The sequence below is a fragment of the Mytilus trossulus genome, unplaced genomic scaffold (assembly GCF_036588685.1).
Source record: "Mytilus trossulus isolate FHL-02 unplaced genomic scaffold, PNRI_Mtr1.1.1.hap1 h1tg000138l__unscaffolded, whole genome shotgun sequence".
Lineage (NCBI taxonomy): Eukaryota > Metazoa > Mollusca > Bivalvia > Mytilida > Mytilidae > Mytilus > Mytilus trossulus.
This window is the reverse complement of record NW_026963302.1, coordinates 3,017,962-3,042,284: the sequence shown is the minus strand read 5'-3', so window position 1 is coordinate 3,042,284 and position 24,323 is coordinate 3,017,962. Positions and strand designations below refer to the sequence as shown.

Sequence of the window (24,323 nt, the reverse complement as noted above, 5' to 3'; positions counted from 1 at the left end):
TTATTGTTTTCCGATGAATGTCCTAGATATTTTAGATATACGAACGGTCTAGATATGCCAAACCCAATTGAATTCATCCGTCTATATGGTTATTACGACAAAAGAAATTAAACGAAATTAAAGAGTGTATTGTATTTGTTGATAACTTACCAATTGAAATTTGTGAGTTCTTGTTTTTATGATATATTATGATATATACCCCTATTTTGTTACTCATAGTGCAATACCAATAGTATAGTACCTAATGTTCACTTTGTCGACCATATGTAATTTTATCAGCATGCGTCAAAGATAGCAGTGACGTGGTATGCTGTTGTAAATTCATATAAATTGTCTGTTGTTATTCTACGGTTTACATTTTAAATGCACTTTTCATTATTTATTTTTATAGCTCTTTGTGCTGAGTGTTCTTGCGTTTGTTTGTATTGTATTATTGTTACGTGTTTTTTTCTTCATTTAAGCGGTATTTTTAACATTATTATATAAGAGTGAGATTTGGCTAGCCAAATAAATAAAAACAACAATTTGTATACCGCTGTTCGAAATTTTTAAATCGATTGAGAGAAAAAACAAACCTGTGTTACAAACTTAAAAAAGAGGGACGAAAGATACCAAAGGGACAGTCAAACTCATAAATCTGAAACAAACTGACAACGCCATGGCTAAACATGATAAAGATGAACAGACAAACAATAGTACATATGGTAAAACATAGAAAACTAAAGAATAAACAACACGAACCCCACACAAAACTGGGGGTGCTCTCAGGTGCTTCAGAAGGATAAGCAGATCCTGCTCCACATGTGGCACCTGTCGTGTTGCTTATGTGATAACAAATCCGGAAATAGTCTAATTCGGTAGGTCACATTCATGAAAGGAAAGGGATTGTAGTTACGTCGCCGTAAGGAACATATCCGATATCATTTGTGAAACGGTTATTCCATAACGGTCAACCAACTCGTGATGGCGTCCGTAAAATTTACGAAGGAATGAGTTCAACTTCACCATTTGGAACTCTTGGTTTAATAGCTTCCTTGTGAGCATCTATCAAGAAAATCATGATAGGAAATGCAAGCACGGGAATATCGTATCAATTGGGAGATATATACCCCGTATGCAGGTGCTGCTGGAATGTTGCTACTTAGAAATGGACAGTTCACAATTGGAAAGCTGAACTCATCTCTTTTGTCGTAAAGTTTTGTTTTCAACCGACCCTCATTGTCAATTCCTAGATGTAAGCCAAGATATGAAGCCGACTTAACTGTAACTGTAGTATCCTTTATATCTAGTTCAATGGGATAGATGCGTTCCACATAGTCACCAAATTTTGAATTATTTAGTGAAAGAACATCATCTTTATAGCGGAAAGTAGAGTTGTAAGGATATTGCTACCTTCTTATCTTTCTTCATAAGAAGTTTCTGCATAAAGTCAGCCTCATGATAATAAAGAAATAAGTAGGAAAGTAGAGGGGCACAGTTTGTTCCCATTTGAATGCAGACAGTCTGTTGAAAAACACGTCATCCGAACGTAACAAATATGTTGTCAATCAAGAAATCAAGCATCTTGATAATATCAGTTTCAGAAAGTTTTTTGTTTGAATCAGAGTGGTCCTTTACAAAGTAGGATGTATTCCTCCCTAAGACAAGATACTTGTATCTACGTTGGCCATTCTTTTTTATGAAGCAAAGCAATACCAACTGTTTCGATTTGTCTTTTAGTTTGGAATGTGGAATACTTGTGTAAAGAGTAGAAAAGTCAAATGTTTTAATACTGTTACAAGATGAAAGAGAGTTAGATTGTATGTACTCTAAAAGATCTTTGGAATTTTTAAGTATCCACATCTGATTCACGCCACCTCTAGAATAGGCAGTTTCACAATAACTTTGAAGCCCGTCTTTGATTGCTGATAACATAGATGTTAATAATTTAGAAAGAGGTTTCGTGGAGCACTTGGAAGACCCAGCAATATACCGTAGTTTGTAAGGACACTTATGTAGTTTAGGTATCCAATACAGTGATGGAAGATCCAGTCCATCATCTTTGGTTGAAATTTCAAAGGAACAAAGAACAGACCTATGATTATCCAGGATTTCCTCTTAAACTGAGGGAAACACATTAAATATAAGAGAATAACGACACCACAGAAACATTAAAAATGCAACACACATAAAGAAACAAACTATAAGATAACAATAGCCCTTTTTCTAACATGGTACAGGACATTTTGAGAAAAAATGGTTGGTTGAACTTTGTATTTGTGGCTTGCCAAACCTCCTGGTTTTATGGAAATGTTATATATAACACTAGAATGACAACATTACATGACAGGACTACAATACAAATAAATGGAACAACATACAACTGGACAGAAACACACAAATAAACAATACAATAGAACATTACGACAATCTAATAGATACTCAAATGTACCAGGCTTATAATTTGATACTCCAGACGCGTATTTTGTCTACACGAGACTCATCAGTGATGCTTAGGTCAAAATAGCAAAGAAAGCCAAAAAAAGATGAAGAGCATTGATGACCAAAAAATGATGTACATGTTAATCGCAACAGGTTTCAACGCTCTATTTTATTTTAAAATGTCCTGTACTTAGTCAGGACTATTGCAGGTGGTATCATCTACAATCCGTTATTTGGCCTTTAACATATTATATATGTAGCGTCAATGAGTTTATTTTTATACTTTGTATATGTTTGTTGGCATTTGTCATTTGAATTTGTTGTAGTTCCGTGTTTCTAGTGTTCCGTTATTATTGACGTGTTCCTCGGTTTAAATTTGTTACCCGGATTATTTTTTTCTTAATCAAACCAGGGGTTGAAGTTAAAAATGTTTTTTTGTTTGTATTAACGGAAAATTTAGTGTGTACTTCGCATCGGTGCTTGCGTTGCTTTACATCGATACTTGCGTTGCTTTAAGGGCATACGATACAGTTTTGGACCTGTATTTACAAGCTGATGAAAATTTGCATATAGGCTATTTTTACCTGATTAATTTAAATATGTAATAAAAATATACCTTCATGTGCTACTTTTTGAGTAAAATGAGGTCGCAATTTTGTATATTTGCTCAAAATTCAGATTTGTGGCCGTATTTCTTTTTCGAAAGAAAGACATAACTTTTTTGTTATAAAAGATAAACACAAATTGTTTTGTGTTAACTAATCGGTAATTTCTGTATCTTATAAGTATCATTAAAAATTATGCAATTTTTTTCAGAAATAACTCATATTTATCAAATGTTCATGAATAGATGAAAAAACGTCATTTTTTGCTGTATGTTTATCAAAATTAAAAAAAAAAATGCGTTATTTACAGTTTTATAAAATTTGGATCACGAAATCTCCTTGCAAAATGAAACAAAATGTCGTTTTAAAAAATAGCGGTCCATGCACTCGTTTTCTAATTAAATCAGTTTGAATGATAAAAATCAGTCGAAAAATGCATCTTTTCCCGATATGTCACAGTTTGACGTCGCGAAAATATCATTTTAAGTTATCAGCGTCATTACCTCCCCTGTAACTGTATCGTATGCCCTGAAGGGTATACGATACAGTTTTGAACCTGTATTTACAAGTTGATGAAAATTTGCATATAGGCTATTTTATACTTGATTAAATCAAATATGTGATAAAAAGTATACCTTCATGTGCTACTTTTTGAGTAAAAGGAGGTCGACATTTTGTATATTTGCTCAAAATTCAGATTTGTGTCCGTATTTTCTTTTTCGAAAGAAAGACACAACTTTTTGGTTTTAAAGGATGAACACAAATTGTTTTTTGTTAAATAATCGGTAATTTCTGTATTTGATAAGTATCATAAAAAATTATGCAATTTTTATTCAAAAATGACTCATATGTATCAAATGTTCATAAAAAGAGGAACAAACGTCATTTTTTGCTGCATGTTTATCAAAATTAAAAAAAAATGCGCTATTTACAGTTTTATAAAATTTGGGTCACATGATCACCTTGCAAAATGAAACAAATTGCTGTTTTAAAAAATAGGGGTCCATGCACTCGTTTTCAAATTAAATCAGTTTGAATGATAAAAATCAGTCAAAAAATGCATCTTTTCCCGATACGTCATAGGTTGACGTCGCGATAATAATATTTTACGTTAGCAACGTCATTACCTCCCCTGTAACTGTATCGTATGCCATGAAGCTACAATCACACATTTAATCCTCGGTCACACCTTACCGAATAGCACGAACGGACGTCTAACGGATGAAAATAAAAGTTGTCCGTTGACAAAATTGTTATCCGTTGGTAGTCCGTTGATGTACTGATCAAATAAAACGGACGTGTAACGAATTCATAACGGACACACACGGATACGCAACGTTCGGGAAAAAGGAAACGTTCCGGACAAAAGGGTGTCAAACATACATCCAACGGACGAGTACCGCATTAAACGGACACATAACAGAAGCGTACCGGATAAAACGGACGAACAAGATATACGGACAAATGAAAGACGACAATAATAAAAAATGTAAATTGCATAATTATTCAAAATTTTTCTGTGTAACTGGTTTAGTTTGTTTTTCATAATGCCGCCAAAGAGCAGAGTCTGGCCTGAGTAAGAGCTGCTTGATTGTGAAGACGTGCCCTTACTCTAAGATCGATTATTGATAATGAGAATTCATGGACCTTGAGAAATCTGACATACCAATAAATGGCATTTCTGACGCGAAATTTTCAATTGGCATTTGTCCGTTTCAGATCCGTTCATCATCCGTTAAACGTCCGGTAGAAGTCCCTTTCTCATTCGTTCAACATTCGTTTCATCCGTTAAACGTCCGGTAGAAGTCCGTTGGTGAATTTATCTTCCGGACCTCCAACGGATGTATAACGGACACGTAACGGATACAAAACGGAAACGAAACGTACGAGTACTGTACAAAACGAATGCCTACTGGACGTTTAACGGACATTTCATCCGTTGGACATCCGTTCAAAGTTTTGAACATGCTCAAAATTCTCCACCGGATAGAACGCACGTCGACAGATAAAACGTACGCTAAACGGACATACAACGGATATGGACGAACGTATAACGGATAAGAACTGACGTCTAACGTACATAAACGGATTGAAAAGAAAGTTATCCGTTAGGCATCCGTTCGAGCTATCTGTTAAAGTGTGACCGATACTTAACGGATAGCTCGAACGGACGCCGAACGGATGAAAAAATAGTTTTTCTTTGACAAAATGTTTATCCGATGGGAATCCATTGGTATACTGACCATATAAAACGGACGCGTAACGAATGCCTAACGGACACACACGGGATATGTTACGTACGAGAAACGTAAACGTACCGGATTGAAAGAACGAAGAGCGTACATCCAACGGACAAGTAACGCGTAAAACGGATAGCTAATGGAAGGGTACCAGATAAAACTGATGATCAAGTAGCAAAACAATATAGGCGGCTATGCTAATACATGTTAATCACATACACTTGACCTTAGAATAATTAAAGTGTCCGTGTAACTGGTTTCAGTTAATAGTTAAGAAGGTTTATATTTGCAATATTTAAGTTCAGTTAGGTCTAAATAAGATCTACTTGATAGAGAAGACGTGCTCTTACTCCACAATCAATCATGAATAAAAAAAAAACCATTCATAACATTCAAGAAATCTGGCATACCAATAAATGGCATTTCTAACGCGAAACTTTAAATGAGCATATTAATATTACATTCGGTAAGTATCCGTTTTACCTGTTATCCACCGGACTATGTCCATTTCATATCCGTTTTAGCCGCTATACGTCAGTTATACGCTCGGTAGAAGTCTGTTTCTGCGTTGGTCTACAGAACCTCAAACGGATGTATAACGGACAAGTAACGCATACAAAAAGGAAACGAAACGGACGAATACCGTTTAAAACGAACAACTACCGGACGTTTAACGGAAACTTCATGCGTTTGACGTTCGTTCAAAGATTTGAACGTGCTCAAAATTTGACACCGGACAGAATGGACGTCGATGGGTAAATGAGAAGCTGAACGGACATGAAATGGATATGGACGGACTTCAAACGGGCATAAACGGATTGAGATAAAGTTATTCGTTCGTCGTCCGTTCGCACTATCCGATTAGGTGCTTTACAACGAGGCCATATCAGTTCAATTAATCGAGGATTGTTTACTATAGTAATAGGAACATACCTCTATTTTTTCTACAAGTTTTGACATATTTAAAACGGAGCTATGTAAAAAATAAATGTTGTTAGAAGATAAAAAACAGAAAATGATTTAACATTTTTAGCAAAAGATGAATTGGAGCGGGGTTCTTTGTACTCATATTATTTGTACAACTCTCCTTACGCCTGGGAAGCGTGTTCTTTTCATCGAGGCCACAGCAGTTCAACCAATCGGGGAATGTTTATTTGGGGCATGTGACCTATTTCTACTGCAGGTTTTAGAATATTTTAATCGAAATCATAGAAACATGGACTGTTGTTAGTACATGCAAAACAGAAAATGATGAATATTTTTAGCAAAAGATAAATTGGATCGGGGTTCTGTGTATTCACATAGTATAGTAGTTATGACTATTGGACAGCATTATCTTATTGTTGCCTATATATATAGTCCTTGATATCTTGAATGTTTCTAAATTTTTCAGAGAGAGTAAAACATACTTTTAACTTTATGATGGCAGAGGAGCATGTATATAAAAGGTAATTTACTGGAAAGCGATTGTTTTATTTATAATCGTCAAGGAAAATGAACAAGTCAACATGATATGAAGTGTATATGTGACCATACGTCAGTGAAACAGGAATATTACGACATAAAGAACAAAATTACTTTAACAGACCAACATTTTATTATCAACCTTACAAAATGTATATACAAAATAAAAACAATCGTCTTATAGCAACACCAGTTTATGTCAACAATAAAAGAGATTACATAACGATATGGTCAAGACAACAATAAACAAAAATCCAGGTTTTGATCAGTATAAACCGTGTTTATTGTACATCTGTTTGGTTCTAAAAATACATTATATTAGTTTCTTGTGTACAATTTGGAAATTAGTATGGCGTTCATTATCACTGAACTAGTATATATTTGTTTAGGGGCCAGCTGAAGGACGCCTCCGGGTGCGGGAATTTCTCGCTACATTGAAGACCTGTTGGTGACCTTCTGCTGTTGTTTTTTTATTTTGGTCGGGTTGTTGTCTCTTTGACACATTCCCCATTTCCATTCTCAATTTTATGTATATAAATAGCGCAATTATTATGTCAAATACGTTATTTTCCGTTTTCTATTGTTCGATATCCTGTTCCTTCTCGTATTATTTAAGGTACAATTAAAGGCAATTTCTTCCAAATTATGCAAAATGAAAAAAAAAAAAAAAAATAGGACGTCAGAAGCGTTTCATCTACACGAGTCTCATTTGTTTTGCACAAACGGTTTGAAGTCTTAATCCAAAACGAGGGACAAATGGGTTCTTTGAATGAATTATGATTAGATAGGCTAGAATACGGCTGTTAATTTCTGTGTCATCGGTTTTTGTGAAGAGTAGTCTCATTGACAATCATACCACATCTTTTGTTTTTATAAAATAGTTAATGATACCTTAAGTTATTTGACTCGTTGTTATAAAATTGACGATACTTTTCGTCTCGATCAAATTTATCTAGTTAACACAAATCTCATAGCATATTTCATGCATTTCAAATTTATGACAGAACACTCGATCTCGGAAGAGTGGAATATCGGATAAATCGAATACTTTTGTCCAGTGCATTTGAGTTCAACTAAAATACGTTCGACTGTATAATTTTGTGACTCATGATATACGATAAGCTATAATTTGGTAGTCCACTTTTCTTTTTTAGTTTTTTTTATTGAGTTTCGAATTGCTTTGATTCTATCCACTTGATAATAATCCATGATTCAAATTATATTTTTTACAATTTACAGCGATACAGGATATACGACTGCAGTAAGAAAGGATTATACTGATGTTGATTACTGTATGCATGTAATTGTGGCTCCGACAATTCTAAGTGATTTACAAAAAGACAAAGTATTTGTAAAATTTATAGGAGGTGATGTTTCCTATCAGTTGAAATTCAAAAGGTAAAAAGTAAAATCATAAAATAGCAATAAATGATACCCAGGAAGTTAAAAAATAACATAATTCTATATGTTTAAATACACCCGTATAAGACGGGACTATTATGGTAAACCTTTGTCCGTCCGTCCGTCTGTCCGTCGTCCACACTACACAATTACTAAAAACCGCTTCCACCAACTGTTGTAAAACTTTGTTGAATCGTTTAAATCTCTTGACGTAAGCTCCCTTTCGGTTTTATAAATGAGACTTTTCCAGTTTTTCGGATATTAAGTCTAACAAATCAAAAATGCTTTCAGCAGATTATGATGAAACTATGGTGACTTCTTTATATCTATTTAACAAAATACCCTTTTATTTTATCATATCATTTCTGATTTGATGTTCAGTTGTGGAATTTGTCTTCATGAAAAAATGTCGGAAACGGATAAGAAAATGTATTCATTGAAACATCATTAAAAGCATAAAGACAATCTAAAAGTGCAACGGGTGTATCATGCGCTTATATCGCAGCTCTTTATTTATACATCATGTCAGCTTTACTCATCAAGTAATTTGGCACATGAACTTATATTATGCGAACAGATCTAAATAATGCCCTTCAATTAAATTTGAATAAATAAAGATGAGGTTTATTTGTTAACGCAACATAATCCCTGCGACATTAACAAACTATGATATCAGATATAAAGCGATCTAGTAAGGCCTTTACTTTTCACGCTTTAATTGTTTTACATTGTCATTTTCGGCGCCTTTTATAGCTGACTATGCGGTATAAGTTTTGCTCATTGTTGAAGGCCATACGGTGACCTGTAGTTGTTAATTTCTGTGAAATGTTGGTCTCTTGTGGAGAAATGTCTCATACGCAATCACACCACATCTTTTTTATAACCAAAAGTCTGCAATAATGACAGGTTTAATTTGTTATTTTTTTGTTGACAATCTGTCAAGATCTAAATAAAATAAGTCTAAAAACAATGAAAAATGTATTACAAAAATACCGAACTCTTAGAGACAAGAAGAGTCCATCAAAACCAAGATACTGGTGTCACTAACCGTAACACACTTACAACGTCTTTTTTTTAAATTTCGGGAAAACAATTTGATTTTCTGGAGAACATTTGTTTACAGCCAAGTACTTGTATAATATTTGAATAATAATGAGTTTTTTTTCACTGGCTTTTGGTAATAATCTACATGTAATCATTGAGACTTTCTAAAGTTTCTAAACGTTATGGTTCTGTTAAAAACAAACCATTGTTTGCGATTCTGTAGAAAATAATGAATTTATGATTAATTATTTTTTTTGAAATCAGCAACCCTTTATAAAGGAAAGCATGATAGGAAATAAAAGCCCCGGAATATAGTTTCAATTGGGAGATATGTACTCCCCATGCAGGCACAGCTGGATTGTTGCTTCATAGAAATGGAAAGTTTACAATTGGGAAGCTGAAATCTTCTCTTTTGTCGTAAGGGTTTATGAGTAACACGACAGATTTCACTTTTGAAAGATGAAATAGTCTTAGATGAAATGTACTCTAAAAGATCTTTCGATTTTTTTAGTGTCCACATCTGATTCATGCCACCTCTTCAATAGGCAGTTTTACAATAACTTTGAAGCCCGAATTGATTGCTGGTAAAATAGATAATAAGAATTAAGAAAGAGATTTCGTGGCACACTTGGAAGACCCAGCAAAAAAAAAATATTATTTAATTTTACAATAATTCAAGTATGAATGTATGATTAAACAAATTCAAAAAAGGAAATAAAGATTGAAATTTGTCATTTTGTCTGCATGAGTCGTTTAAATGACAGTAGACTGATTCTTTCCTAACTTACACATTACATTAATCTTTTTTTTAAATAGATAATAATAATTAAAACAATATTTAAGGAAAATGGAATGAATACATATAGTGAAATTCAAAAGATGAAATATTTTAATAATGTTTTTTTTTTGTGTTTTTAACAGAGAATTTTGGGACGGTTTTGTAGAGTATGAAGGCGTTTTAAGAGCAAAAAAGGGGAAGATTATCTTGTATAACTACTATGTTATAATAAATGGATCTGAAGAAGTGAAAGAATTCATCTATAAACATGGAGATGGGAAAATAGAGAAAGGATTATGGTATCGAACAATGGGTAGCACAGATTTACAAAAAAAGGGTATTTCATATAAGATACTATCTATCCAATTGGTAGCCCTTATATTGTTTTAAAAAAGTATGTTTTAGTTTTTAACTATAATATAGAGATAATCTCTGGAATTAATTGACAAACTTTCAAATCCTTGTTTAAAGGTATACCTAATATCAAACATAAAGATTTGTTTTTAAAATATTATAATCAAACATTTCTTGTTTTAGACGTGATTTTCTTAGCACCAAAGTGGTCTTTATAGTATTTGTCTTACAACTCATGCTCACTTATAAATGCTTTTTAGATTTGTATCACATATATGATGGTGTTGTACAAGGAGAACCATTGGATGAAAAAGATAAAGACAAGAATGTATTATCAAAATGGATACACAAAGGCCTTAAGAAAGTTACAAAATGGATTGGAAATGACGAATATCAAAAGATGTTACTTACAGATGCTGAACTAGCAATGAAGGAGTTTACACGTGGTCTGCTTGAAGATATTAGTACTATCAATGGAGAGGAATTGATTGAACGTTTTTCGGATATTGTCCAGGGTCTAAGAAAGTGGTATTACATGCACGAAAAATTGTGGTCATCAGTTGAGGATTTCAATAAAATAATTGCACAGGTAATTTTCATTTCAAAGGGACTCTATAAAGCTGTAAAATTCATGTTCACCGATTTGACTGAAATGCTCATATTTGATTTATAACGTACTAAAACGTAAATTCAAATTTCTCAGTCTGAAATAAACAGTTAGCACTGCATGTACGCGATAGTATTTATCGAAATGTCGTGAGTATTTTAATGAAGACCCCATCTAATTAAATTCCGAGATGACCACCGGAGACTGGCGATGGTCATATAACCCGATATAAACATAAACTTTTTTTTTTATAAATACAATTCTCCCTGGTACAATTGGATTTTTCTAGGTCTGTTTGGTTTCTTGTTATAGTTATGTGTTAAACAGAAAGTTGGTTATCGTTTGTACGTATATAAGACTGATTTTATTGTGGATCGAATCGGTCAACTGTTTCACTTTCAATCTTGACCTTTTTTTTAATGCCTGACTACGATTTATTCATGTGTAACGAATCTTTAGCTATTGGGTTAGATTAAAGGTCACCTTAATACAGATTCAATGATGTCGATTATTTATTTGCAAATGAATAATTGATAAGCAATGTTTCTTTGCTTATTTTGACATATTTTACCAAATCAATTGCTAAAAAAGAATTATAAATTCATCATTTTACTTATATTTATGATATATTTATGAACCAAAGAAAATCATAATCTTTTTTGTTTGTTTTTTTCATTTTTCGTAGCTAGACTTTAAGGATGAAAACAATTGACCAAAGATGTAAAAATTCTCTAGAAGTCTGCATTTTGTTAATCATCCGATTAAATTTGCATCACTTCCAAGTTATTCGAACTCCTTTCATTAAAACATGAACGCATTTACACAGTCATATTATCTATAAGGCATACACACAATAACCAGTGCCTCTTATAACTGACAATATAAAAAGGTAGATTTGGTATGGTTAGATTTCATAATTCAGTCGTTGACCATTTATTAGATTAAGGTAAATAATCGCACATTTGATAAAAATAATTAAGCATGTACTAAATATTCCTCTCTTTGTTATTTAAAGTTTCTTTAAACGAGGTAGATGCTTAACAAATATAATTTACAGATATAAACAATACCAAATATTCACATTGGTTTTTTTTCAAAATGGTCACAAAGACATTAATTAACTCATAATAGATACCAAGTTTAGTTTTACAAGATTTTATTTCGAAAAACCTTTGTGGATACAATGGTATAACAGAAAACAATAACAACAAAGTAACCCTCTGTCACAGCGATGGTGAAACAAGAGGTTTTCATAGAAACATTTAAACATGTACCGGATTGTCTTTCAAAATGATTAGTAGCAAAGCAATAATTTAACGAAATAATGTTCCCTTTTCTCTTTAAAAAAGAATATCTTGGTTTCCTGCTTATAACACTGTTAATTGTTAGGTATTTCTTCGTCTGCGTTCTTTTTTGTTTGGTAGTCATATCTTGTTCGAACTCGTGGAAACCTTTTAAGATGTGATAATTGAGGTTCATTTGTTAATCTTTCGTTTTGTTTCGTTATATTTCTTCGCTGTATAAAACTAAAACAAATCATGTACAACTCCTTCAGTGTTTGGTTTGTACAAATCACCATCAATGTACAATTTGTCTCTTACCCTACGTACTTTTCTTTTTTTCTTTTCTTGTCTGTTTTGCAACAGGGTATAACGTTTTCGTTGTTGTTCTATTTCTTTTGGAAATTGTTCTTTAACTCCGAAATGTGTCTCTTTCAACTTGTATCCGTTTTTTAGCACAATTTCGTTGTCCGTAAATGATACAAATTTTGCTAATATCGGACGATTACCTCTGTGACCTCTTTTTCCGAATCGATGGACGCGTACGAAGTTGATTCTTTTGTCAATATTTAACTTTTGTTTGATAATAACATAATTAAGTTTATCCTCAGTGTTTTCTTCTGGGTGAAATTGGATGCCAGTAAAAAAAAAGGTTGGATTTCATTGAGCGCCACTTGAGCTCTATTGCATCATCTTCAATTTTACACAATTTAGAATTTGTTATTTCTATTTGATCTTTATGTTGTAATACTGCAGTTTCCAAGCTTGCTTTGTTTAAAATAATCTCTCTACACCGATCTACTACTTTGTGCATCACATGACCAATATATTCAATGCTTCCCTCAATTTCATTGCTTCTGTTCATTGCACATTGGAGGTGCTTTACAACATAGTTAACTTTTTCTGCGAGCAAATTCACCGTAGATTGCATAAGAGTTTCTTCTTCATTTGCTGTTCAAACTTGACAAATCGATGCTGAAGATCTTGCACAACTTGTAATATACTGTCAAGACTCGTAGCAGTTTAAGTGTCAAAACCGTATTCAGACATATTTTTTTTTATGAAAATGTCTTAGATTCAACTAAACAGCAAGCAGACATATATTTTAATCTATATTGAGGTACCGTTTCTAAGGCACCATCTTGAAAACAATCTTTAAAACAATAGGATACTATGGAAACGTTGCAACATTAGCGTCGTCAAATTGAAGATCTCGCTTGGTTAAAAATTTTCAAATTATTCACGCTTACCTTTATTTTTTTGATACATTTAAATTTTCTTTACATGAACTATCATATTATTAAATACTTCTCAACTAATTCATTCCGAATCACTTTCAAAATCCAACGTAATATTCTAATTTTTCGGGAGCTCTTTCGTGGCCGTTCCTTAGCAGTACACCCGGTTTCTCCCAGGACTAAAATTTTACACTTACGCCATACGCGCGTTTTGTCTATAAAAGAGTCATTAGTGACATTCGAATCAAAAATGTTAAAAAGGCCAAATAAAGTACTAAATTGAAAAGAATTATGGACCAAAAATTCCTAAAAGTTTTGCCAAATACAGCTAAGGATATCTATTCTTGAGGAAGAAAAACCCTAGTATTTCAAAAATTGAAAATTGCGTTAACAGTAAATTTATAATTATGAACATATCAATGCTAACTCCAGTCAACACAGAAGTGCTGACTACTGGGCTGGTGATACCCTCGGGGAAATAAATCTCCACCAGCAGCGGCATCGACCCAGTGGTGGTTAATAAACTCATCATAGATGCCAGGACTAAAATTTTACACTTGCACCAGAAACGCGTTTCGTCTACAAAAGACTCATCAATGACGCTGTAATCAGAAAATGTTTAAAAGACCAAATAAATTACAAAGTTGAAGAGCATTGAGGACCAAATTTGAGATTTCTTAAAATGTGCCAAAAAATTAAAATTACCATAACACTTCGGTTTTGTACATTTCATGAGCAGAAGATTATATAATATAGTCAAATACGAACTTATAACCCCATTTAATTATAATACTATACATGAATTTAAAGAAAATAAACCAAAACTGACCAAAAAACTGATTTTTGCGGTGTTATCTCCCTTACCAATGTTAATCTCATAAGGAAATTAAAAATGCTGAATTTTAGTTTTCCTCAAAAAGATTTTAGAAGACTTTTTTGTATATATGGGGCTAACGGCTATAGATTAGAATGAACACATTTTCTGTTGCAATTAGTTTGAGGTTCAAACTTAGTTTGACTGGAGAGTAAAGACATTGTATGTTAACAGATGGATAACGACAATTCTGTTTCATCAAAACAGTAAAAACAAACAAAACAATGTTAAAGGGATATTAGATAAAGGCAACAGTACTATACCGCTGTTCAATATTTATAATTCGATTAAGCGAAAACAAACCCGGATAAAAAACAAGCGATTAGCTATGATCGATATACACAAAAAATAACAGAATGATTTGTTTTTGGTCAATCATTTATGAAAGTGAAATATTGAAATACTCATTCGCTTTCATCATCTAATTTGGTTGATTTCTGGCAAAATAAGCTATAAAACATAACAGATGAATTATGTTCTTGCAAGTGAATGATTCGACCTCTTTAATCAAAATTCATGTGACCTTTAATTTAATTCATTATCTTGATATGGTTTACGAAAACACTAGGGTTTTGTAAAAAGAAAAGATTGAAAGTCAAACAAGGATTAGCCATTTGATTGACCGTTTCGATCTGCAAAAAGAAAATCCTTCTTTTACAGGTAAAAACAATGATAGACATACTTTTAATCTACAATATAAAATCAAACAGAGCTAGAAAATCCAAATACACGTGATCACTATTTCTTAATATTTATATTAATGTTTATATCATACTTTCGCATATCTCCGTAGTTCATCTCGATGGTTAATTAGATGATGTATAGACAAAAATATACACGAAGTATTGATGTATATAATACATATAAAAATTTAAGTCAATGAATTGGGGAACATGAACTTGACGGCTAGTGCCCCTTTAAACAATATCATGCAGTTTAATAGAATACTTGTGGATTCTGAAATCAAGCTTACAAATTAGAACTACCTTTCATTTATTTGGTTAACTCAATAGCTTTTTTGGATTTACCTAAATTAGGAACACTGAAAACCAAAAAATTAAAAGCCAATGATATCAATAAATGCAAACTTAATATGTCGTATGACCATAACGGACGTTAAGAGGAACATTATTTTTTTTTATTATACCCTAAACTTATGGACATTGAATTTTAAAAATGTATGTTATGAATTATTTCAGTACCGACGTACCGACTAATTAATCTTAGTACTTAATGTATTTTAAGTAAACGTATGAGTACGTTCATATGCGATTAGTATATTTTTGAAGGCTACAGAGAACAGCTAATTATGTAAGGAAAAAATAAGCCTGATAAGATACGTCTTGACTGACACAAATTACTAGGATTAAGAGTCCATGATAACAGATTTTTTGTCAAAAAGTTTTTTCAGTCCGATGTCAGTACTTTAAGAGTCCAGATTAATTTTCCTAGGAATTCATATCCATGTTTCTAGGTATTTATAAACGTCCGAATCCTATATTTTATCTAGGAAAATTTGTAATGAACCAACTCATTTACACGTAATCAATTGAATCTTCCTTGTTTTGTTTTTATAGTGCTTTATAGTATTACTCAATTTATTTCACTTGACTTGGCGGAATTTAACCGGTTCGCTCATAATAAACCAGTCCATCTATAGTTAGGGGTTTAAACTCAAAAATGAAGTGTCCAGTCATTGTTTTGTAAATTCCTTTGATGACACTGATAGGAGATTAGAAATCAGTAATGATTATAACGGTAATCATCCTTATCACACACATCTTCACATAGACTGTCCTTATGCAAAATAAAACGTAAGCTCCGCCCGATCAGTTGAAATAACATTGGTAATAGTTGATCCTTAATCTTTTTATATATATTATGTTCTTAAACTAATTAGGAAACCATTTCTTTGTCATTAATATTTCAAGGTGAAAACGTTCATGTACTTTTTATCTTAGTAGGAAATTGTGTAATGAAAGAAATCATTTATATGTACACAATGGATGTTTGTTGTTTATATTTACAATATTGATTGATTAAATTTAGAATTGAAACGGGGAATATGTCAAGGAGACAACTACCTGTCCAAAGAGTAGAACAGTCAAAGTTCTCCAATGGGTCTTCAAAATAACTTGCAAATTGCTCACCCGGAAGCGGACTGCGACTGGCTTCTAATAAATCTATGTCCCTAGATCATTTGTGACTGTGTGTATAAAACCTGGGTTTGTGCTACATGAAAGGTGAACTAGTAATGGCAGCGATTTAGCGGCTTTTAAACTCGCCGCAAATACCGGAATAATATTTGACTACTCTAGTCGTTTCGTTTACATTACATTCATATGTGCTGCACGAATTAAAATGGTGTTTGAAAAACAAACCTCTTCTCCTATACGCAAAAATAAATCCGAAAACATATGATTGCCAAGCATGACTAAGACCACAAGCAAAATATTGTTAGTGTTCATCTGATTTTTTTTAGCAAAGAAAAATAAAATATACCTTGGCAAAACGTTTTGGAATTGTTGGTCCTCAATGCTCTTCAGCTTCGTAAATTATTCGGCCTTTTTTAACATTTTTAGCTCACCTGGCCCGACTAGAAGGGCCAAGTGAGCTTTCCCCATCACTTGGCGTCCGTCGTCCGTCGTCCGTCGTCGTTAACTTTTAAAAAAATCTTCTTCTCTGAAACTACTAGGCCAAATAAAACCAAACTTGGCCATAATCATCATTGGGGTATCTAGTTTAAAAAATGTGTGGCGTGACCCGCCAAACCAAACAAGATGGCCGCCATGGCTAAAAATAGAACATAGGGGTAAAATGGAGTTTTTGGCTTATAACTCAAAAACCAAAGCATTTAGAGCAAATCTGACATTGGGTATAATTGTTTATCAGGTCAAGATCTATCTGCCCTGAAATTTTCAGATGAATCAGAGAACCCGTTGTTGGGTTGCTGTCCCTGAATTTGTAATTTTAAGAAAATTTTGCTGTTTTTGGTTATTATCTTGAATATTATTATAGAGAGAGTTAAACTGTAAACAGCAAAAATGTTCAGCAAAGTAAGATTTACAAATAAGTCAACATGACCAAAATGATCAATTGACCCCCTAAGGAGTTATTGTTCTTTATAGTCAATTTTTAACAATTTTCATAAAATTTGTAAATTTTTACTATCGTTAACATTTTCCACAGAAACTACTGGGCCAAGTTCATTATAGATAGTGATAATTGTAAGCTGCAAGAATGTTCAGTAAAGTAAGATGTACAAACATATCACCATCACCAAAACACAATTTTGTCATGAATCCATCTGCTTCCTTTGTTTAATATTCACATAGACCAAGATGAGCGACACAGGCTCTTTAGAGCCTCTAGTTTTATTCGTGCGCACTACTGATGAGTCTTTTAGTGGACGAAACACGTATCTGGTGTATATATATAATTTCAACATGGTATCTTTGATGTGTTTATATACAAATTGCAATCATGCAAGTCGTATGATTATACTCATTTGTGGATTTTATTGTAATCATAAATTGAATTGGTGTTCGTATTGTTTTTTGTTTAGTTTTCTATGTTGTGTCATGTGTACTATTGTTTGTCTGTTTGTCCTTTTCATTATTAGTCATGGCGTTGTCAATTTATGTTCGATGTATCAGTTAGACTATCCCTCAGGTATCTATCGTCCCTCTTTTAAAGCAATTATAAATGTTCTTACTTTTTCAGGAGTTATAAAATATGTGACTAGTAGTTGGTATGAGTAAAGCATATTTTCTCTTACCTTTCCAATCCTTATGTTGTAGGTGCTCAAAACGAATTTGATTTCATTGATAAACATGATCAAACAATACCCCAAAAGTAGTAACAACGTTGCCGGAATAACAACTGCCGTTTCCATAGTATACCTGAAAGAACAATATGACATTACATTTGATATTACAGACTTGTCTCATTTATGTAAAGCGCTTCTCCCTAATTTGGATACAGCACAAAGACTTAGTACAGACTTGGAAGACTTTTATAAAAGTTATCCTACGAAGATACGGTATGTATATCTTTTATCATGACTTGATGTATTTATATTTATCAAAGGACAATGTACACTAAGGATCGTATTTGACCCCTTATTTTGTCACCAAATCATTTTCATCTTATAAATGAACTGAGCATCATTAAATATCTTAATATATCTATTCTTCAGTACCACATGCATAATTTGTCTTCTAGCATGGCAGAAACCTGCTTTTGAGTTGACTTAAGTGTGTTGATAACGTAAAAAGATAGAAAAATTTTCATTTGTGGAGTGCAATCCTTCGTTTTTTTTATAAAGGCCTCCGCCAACGTGAGCCAGAGTAATAATTAGTGATTAAGATGCAATACAAAAGGGGTTTTACGAATACAAAAAGAAATTATTTGCTCACGTTGGCGGATGTGTTTAAAAATCCAAAAATCCCTCGTAAACAAAGCACCAATTTGCGTCAAAATAGTAGTGTAGGATCGAAATCGGAGAAAGAGCTGAAATTATCCGAATTCGGCTGTTTACGGAAAATAAACTCATCATAGATACCAGGACTAAATTTAGTATATACGTCAGACGCGCGTTTCGTCTACAAAAGACTCATCAGTGACGCTCGAATCCCAAAAAGTTAAAAATGCCAAATAAAGTACGAAGTTGAAGAGCATTGAGGACCAAAATTCCTAAAGTTTTGCCAAATACAGCTCAGGTAATCTATGAATGAGGTAGAAAAAGCCTTAGTATTTCCAAATATTCACAAATTTGTAAACAGTTAATTTATAAATATATCAATAACAATGACAATTCATGGAATTTTTTTTTATGTTCCCAGTAAGAAACCCTCAAAGCAAGAATACTTCGATAGTTGCTTAAAGTTTTCAATTCTAGGATTTTGACATCATTCCGTTTTAAATTGTATTTGTTTTTATCTTTATATCAAGGTGGATTGTGTTTTATCGATTTTAAAATCAACACCTTAGTAAAAAGTGAAAATATAGACACTCGGAACACACGATAAACAGGCGTTTTGCCATTTAGTCCGGCGGCTTTGTGAAAAATTGTGCACGTCCTGTTACAAGCATGAAATTTGGCATAGACCTTCCTCAACTATTACTCTTTTATTTCAGATAGGGAGGCATTTGAAAAAAATGTCTCACTTCCGGTAAAATCCAAAATGGCGGACGTCATACTTAAATCAGCCCAATATCGAAGGCTAGCGTGTAAAAATGTGTTATTATCAGGCTACTATCATAATATTTGGTACAGACCTTTGTTTTTTACTACTTTTGGATAAATCAAATAGATAAGAAGTCTTGAGAAACCCCACTTCCGGTTAAAATCCAACATGGCGGACATTGTACTTAAATAAGCTTATTTTTCAGGGAGGGTCATTGAAATGTGCTTTAACGTATTCCTTCTATCATTACATTGTGTAGGGACCTTTCTTTGGTGCTTCTGATGGATACAATGTATAAGACATATGTCTTAAAAACCCTTACTTCCGGAAGTATCCAAAATGGCGGACATAGAAATATCATTTTTTTATTCAAATTTTCAACTTTTTTCAAAATGTAAAGAAAATGATTTTATTTTGTGCTGGTCAATGAACTTTTGGCTTTAAGTTATCCCAAAAACCACTTATTCTAGCATGTTGTAAATGTTAAGATATAAAGTTGACACTTCCGGTAAAAATATGACGTAAAGTTCAAAAAAGAGTCCTCAATCTATTTCTTCGATGTAGAGTTTTGGATAGATTGATTAAAACAAAATAAAATCACTATAGTACTAAAAAATATTTAAAATTAGTACTATTTGGCCAAGAATACATCGTTTATTCACATTCACCACCACATGCACACAAGGCAGTGCACGGGAGACCCGATTTTACACATTAAAAATAACTGCGGCATCCTTTCTTACATCCATAATGTACAAGCTTCTGAAAAAATGATTAGGTCTTAGAAAGAGGTTTTTATTTAAAAGGGACCCTCTTTGTCGCTTCGTCTCACTAAACACCTGCATTGGTATATTGCACGTTTTACATGCTTGAAAAGACTAGACCAATCGTGGGAATAACCTCATTTATAATGAGCTTTCCCTTTTGTGCAAAAATTGACTTTCTTGCTTCGTTAATCATGTTAGATATGATAAGTTTGTGCGATCTTACAGTAAAACCTCGGTGATTTCGGCTGATCAATCATCATTCTTTATGTAAAAGTCACATCTTCAAATACCATCAATGTCTCCCACGCAGTCTTTTTTTCCTTTTCAAGCAAAGAAAGAACAGTATCACAACCGGTAAAGGTATGGGTCAGAAATAAAAGTGTGTGATCACTCATTGCCTAGTTCATTTGAAAGGCCATTGATAGATATTAATCCAAAGATTTTTGCCTCCCCAAACACAATCCATAGTTCGTCTGTCCCTATGTCACGGAATAGCGAAATAGTAATGACAGCATCATCAGTGACTGTTAATCATGACTCGTTTAAGTTCGTGTTTCAAAGCATCAGACACATGCTCTATGATTTAAGTGTCAGTCTCTTTATGTGAACATGGTGCTACACTTAAAATACATCACGTGGTGGATAAGATAGAATATCCTGAGCATTTGTTGCTACAACTACCATACTCATCAAAGACTTCATCCACTCTTGTTACAGTTTCAAGGTATTTTTTTAAGGTAATATCCAATCATCATACTCGTTAGGAAACACATTGAAACTATAACAACAGTGGATGTAGTGTTGGATGTGAACATAGACAATACTGGTAGTTTGAATGCTACTAAAAGAAGGAAGAGCAACATTTAGGGGAAAGCGAATACACAGACGAATCCAGGATTAAAAACAGCCAAAAAATTGGCAAAGTTTTCTGAGAAATGACAACAGTAAGAAAGAACTATTAAGTTTTCATTCACAGAAGCTTGCTAAATACAATTTTGAGTACAAGGTAGTTAAAGCAACAAATGCTCAGGATGTTCACTGTTATCCACCACTTGATGATGTTTCAAGTTTAGCACCATGTTTACACAAAGAGACTGACACTAGAATCAAGATCGATGTGTCTAATGCAGTGAAACACAGACTTAACTGAGTCATGACTCAAACAGTCGATACTGATGTCATTGCTGTTTTACTATTCCGTGACATAGGGGCAGACAGACAAAATTTGTTTGCATTTGGAAGGGGAAAAAGTATAAGATATATATCAATCAATGACCTTTCAAATGCACTAGGCATTAAAAGATAACACGTTTGCTGGAAAAGGAACTGCGTTGGTGACATTAATGGAGTTTGGACTATAGCATTTAGAATGATGATTGACCAGCCAACATCACCATATGGATTTGATAAGCTTAATGTCATTGAAAACTATACGTGGTTTTGTTGTAAGATCGAAATAAAGAAACAGATTGGTTTAACAAGGCAAGAAAATATGTGTTTTTGCAGAATTTATGGAATGATAAACAATACCACAGTCTTTGTAATTGTTGGAAATCAGCTCTCCGATTATGAATTGCGGCCTAACGAGTATCCTGATTGGGTATTATGTCCTTACCTTTATAAAATACCTTGAAACTGAAATACAAGTGAATGAAGTCTTGGATGCGTATGGTAGTTATAGCAACAAATGGTCAGAATATTCGATCTTATCCAACACGTGATGTATTTCAAGTTCAGCACCAAGTTCATATTTAGAGGCAGACACTAAAATCATGGTGCATGTGTCTGATGCAGTGAAACACGAACTTAAACGAGTCATGATTCGAACAGACCTTAATGATGATGCTGTCACTACTGTTTCGCTATTCCGTCACATAGGGGTAGACGAACTATGGATTGTGTTTAGGAGGGCAAAAGACTTTGGATTAATATCTATCAATGGCCTTTCAAATGCACTAGGCAACGAGTGATCTGAGTGATCTGGCACACTTATTGATATCCATGCCTTTACCTGTTGTGATATGGTTCTCTCTTTACTTGAAAGGGGAAAAAGACTATGTGGGAGACATTGATTGCATTTGAAGATGTGACTTTAATAAAAAGAAAGATGATTAATCAGACTAAATCACCGGGGTTTTACTGTAAGATCGCACAAACTTAACAAATGGGTAAAACATGGTTTACGAAGCAAGAAAACAACTATTTGCGCAAAAGGGAAGGCTTTTTGAGGCTATTCCCTCAATTTGGTCTAGTCTTTTCTAGCATGTAAATCATGCAATATACTTAGATAGGTGTTCAGGGAGACGAGCTTGGGATTGGCTCTTATACTACCCACCCAAGGCGAGGACAAAGAGAGAATAACTTTTTAAAAACTCTTTTTGAGGCCTAATCATTTTGACAAAAGCTTGTACATTATTGATGTAAGAAAGGATACCGCGGTCATTTTAAATGTGGAAAATCGGGTATCCCGTGCACTGCGATGTGTGCATGTCATGGTGACTGTGAATAAACATGTATTATTGGCCAAATAGAAGTAATTTTAAATATTTTTTAGTACTAAAGTGATTTTATTTTGTTTTAATCATTCTATCGAAAACTCTACATCGAAGAAATAGATTGAGGACTCTTTTTTGAAATTTACGTCATATTTTTACCGGAAGTGTCAACTTTATATCTAAATATTTACAACAGGCTAGAATAAGTGGTTTTGGGGATAACTTTAAGCTAAAAGTTTAATGACCAGCACAAAATAAAATCATTTTCTTTACATTTGAAAAAAGTTGAAAATTTGAATAAAAAAATGATATTTCTATGTTCGCTATTTTGGATATTATCGGAAGTAAGGGTTTTTAAGACATATGTCTTATACATTGTATCCATCAGAAGCACCAAAGAAAGGTTCCTACACAATGTAATGATAGTAGCAATACGTTAAAGCACATTTCAATGACCCTCCCTAAAAAATAAGCTTATTTAAGTACAATGTCCGCCATGTTGGATTTAAACCGGAAGTGGGGTTTCTGAAGACACCTTATCTATTTGATTTATCCAAAAGTAGTAAAAAACAAAGGTCTGTACCAAATATTAGGTTAGTAGCATGATAATAACACATTTTTACACGCTAACCTTTGATATTGGGCTGATTTAGGTATGACGTCCGCCATTTTGGATTTTACCGGAAGTGAGACATTTTTTTCAAATGCCTCCCTATCTGAAATAAAAGAGTAATAGTTGCGGAAGGTCTATGCCAAATTTCATGCTTGTAACATGATGTGCACATTTTATGTCAATAAATACGTTACCATCATAAATTCTGAGTGCATCCATCTGCGCAAGTCTGACAGGCGGAAAACCCCAAATAAAAATATCATCCAATGAGAAGAGGGATGACCAGTGCCCGTATAACCATGCCTTTATATCATCCATTTAATTTCCGCCTGCGCACCAAGACACACGTATTTTTGTATGATTACATAACTTACAGAGAAGACTAAAGTATTTTGTTTTTTATATATTGAATATCGTAGGTATCCCCATACCATTATTTATTTGACATTTTTTGTTATTATATTGTTGTTATAAGTGTTTAACTTCATAATTATTTAATTATGGAGTTTAATGCTCCCAGTCCTTACGAGGCCATTACAGGTAACGATGTTTTCTTAGACGGTTCATTACCTTTTCCTGTGACCGTAACAGCGGTAGGGCAGGGAACCCCTCCTATTAGTAGTCAATTAACCGACGTTTTTACTTCGGTGACTACTAAGACCGGTCAACAGACCCTGCATGCAGGTTCTGTCGGTTATGATGGAGGTGTCCCTACCCCTGCTACGGTTACACACACTTTTTCTAGGCCAGTTGACACCACATGGTCCATTTCATCTTACCCTGGTATCTCTATGGGTTTAAACTTGCCTGGTTCTAGAGCACCAGCGTCCTATTGTGGCTTAACTTTACCGGCATCAGCTAGTAATGCCATGTCATGGTCTAGACCTCCTTGGTCTCAGGGTTATCCTTATTCAGGCTTTTCTGGTCAGGGTTTTCATGGTCAAGGGTTTCCT

General features: G+C 33.5%; 1 protein-coding gene across 1 annotated transcript in view; it reads left to right on the top strand.

Moving 5' to 3' along the window:
- The first annotated feature begins 6,688 nt into the window (after positions 1-6,688).
- The window catches only part of LOC134700433 (E3 ubiquitin-protein ligase rnf213-alpha-like), a 42,058-nt gene continuing 24,423 nt past the window's right edge, over positions 6,689-24,323 (top strand). The window contains exons 1-5 of the mRNA XM_063561825.1: positions 6,689-6,714; positions 7,970-8,128; positions 10,097-10,290; positions 10,568-10,896; positions 18,107-18,348. Coding sequence (XP_063417895.1) covers positions 6,689-6,714; positions 7,970-8,128; positions 10,097-10,290; positions 10,568-10,896; positions 18,107-18,348 — 950 coding nt within the window. The remainder of the gene's footprint in view (positions 6,715-7,969; positions 8,129-10,096; positions 10,291-10,567; positions 10,897-18,106; positions 18,349-24,323) is intronic.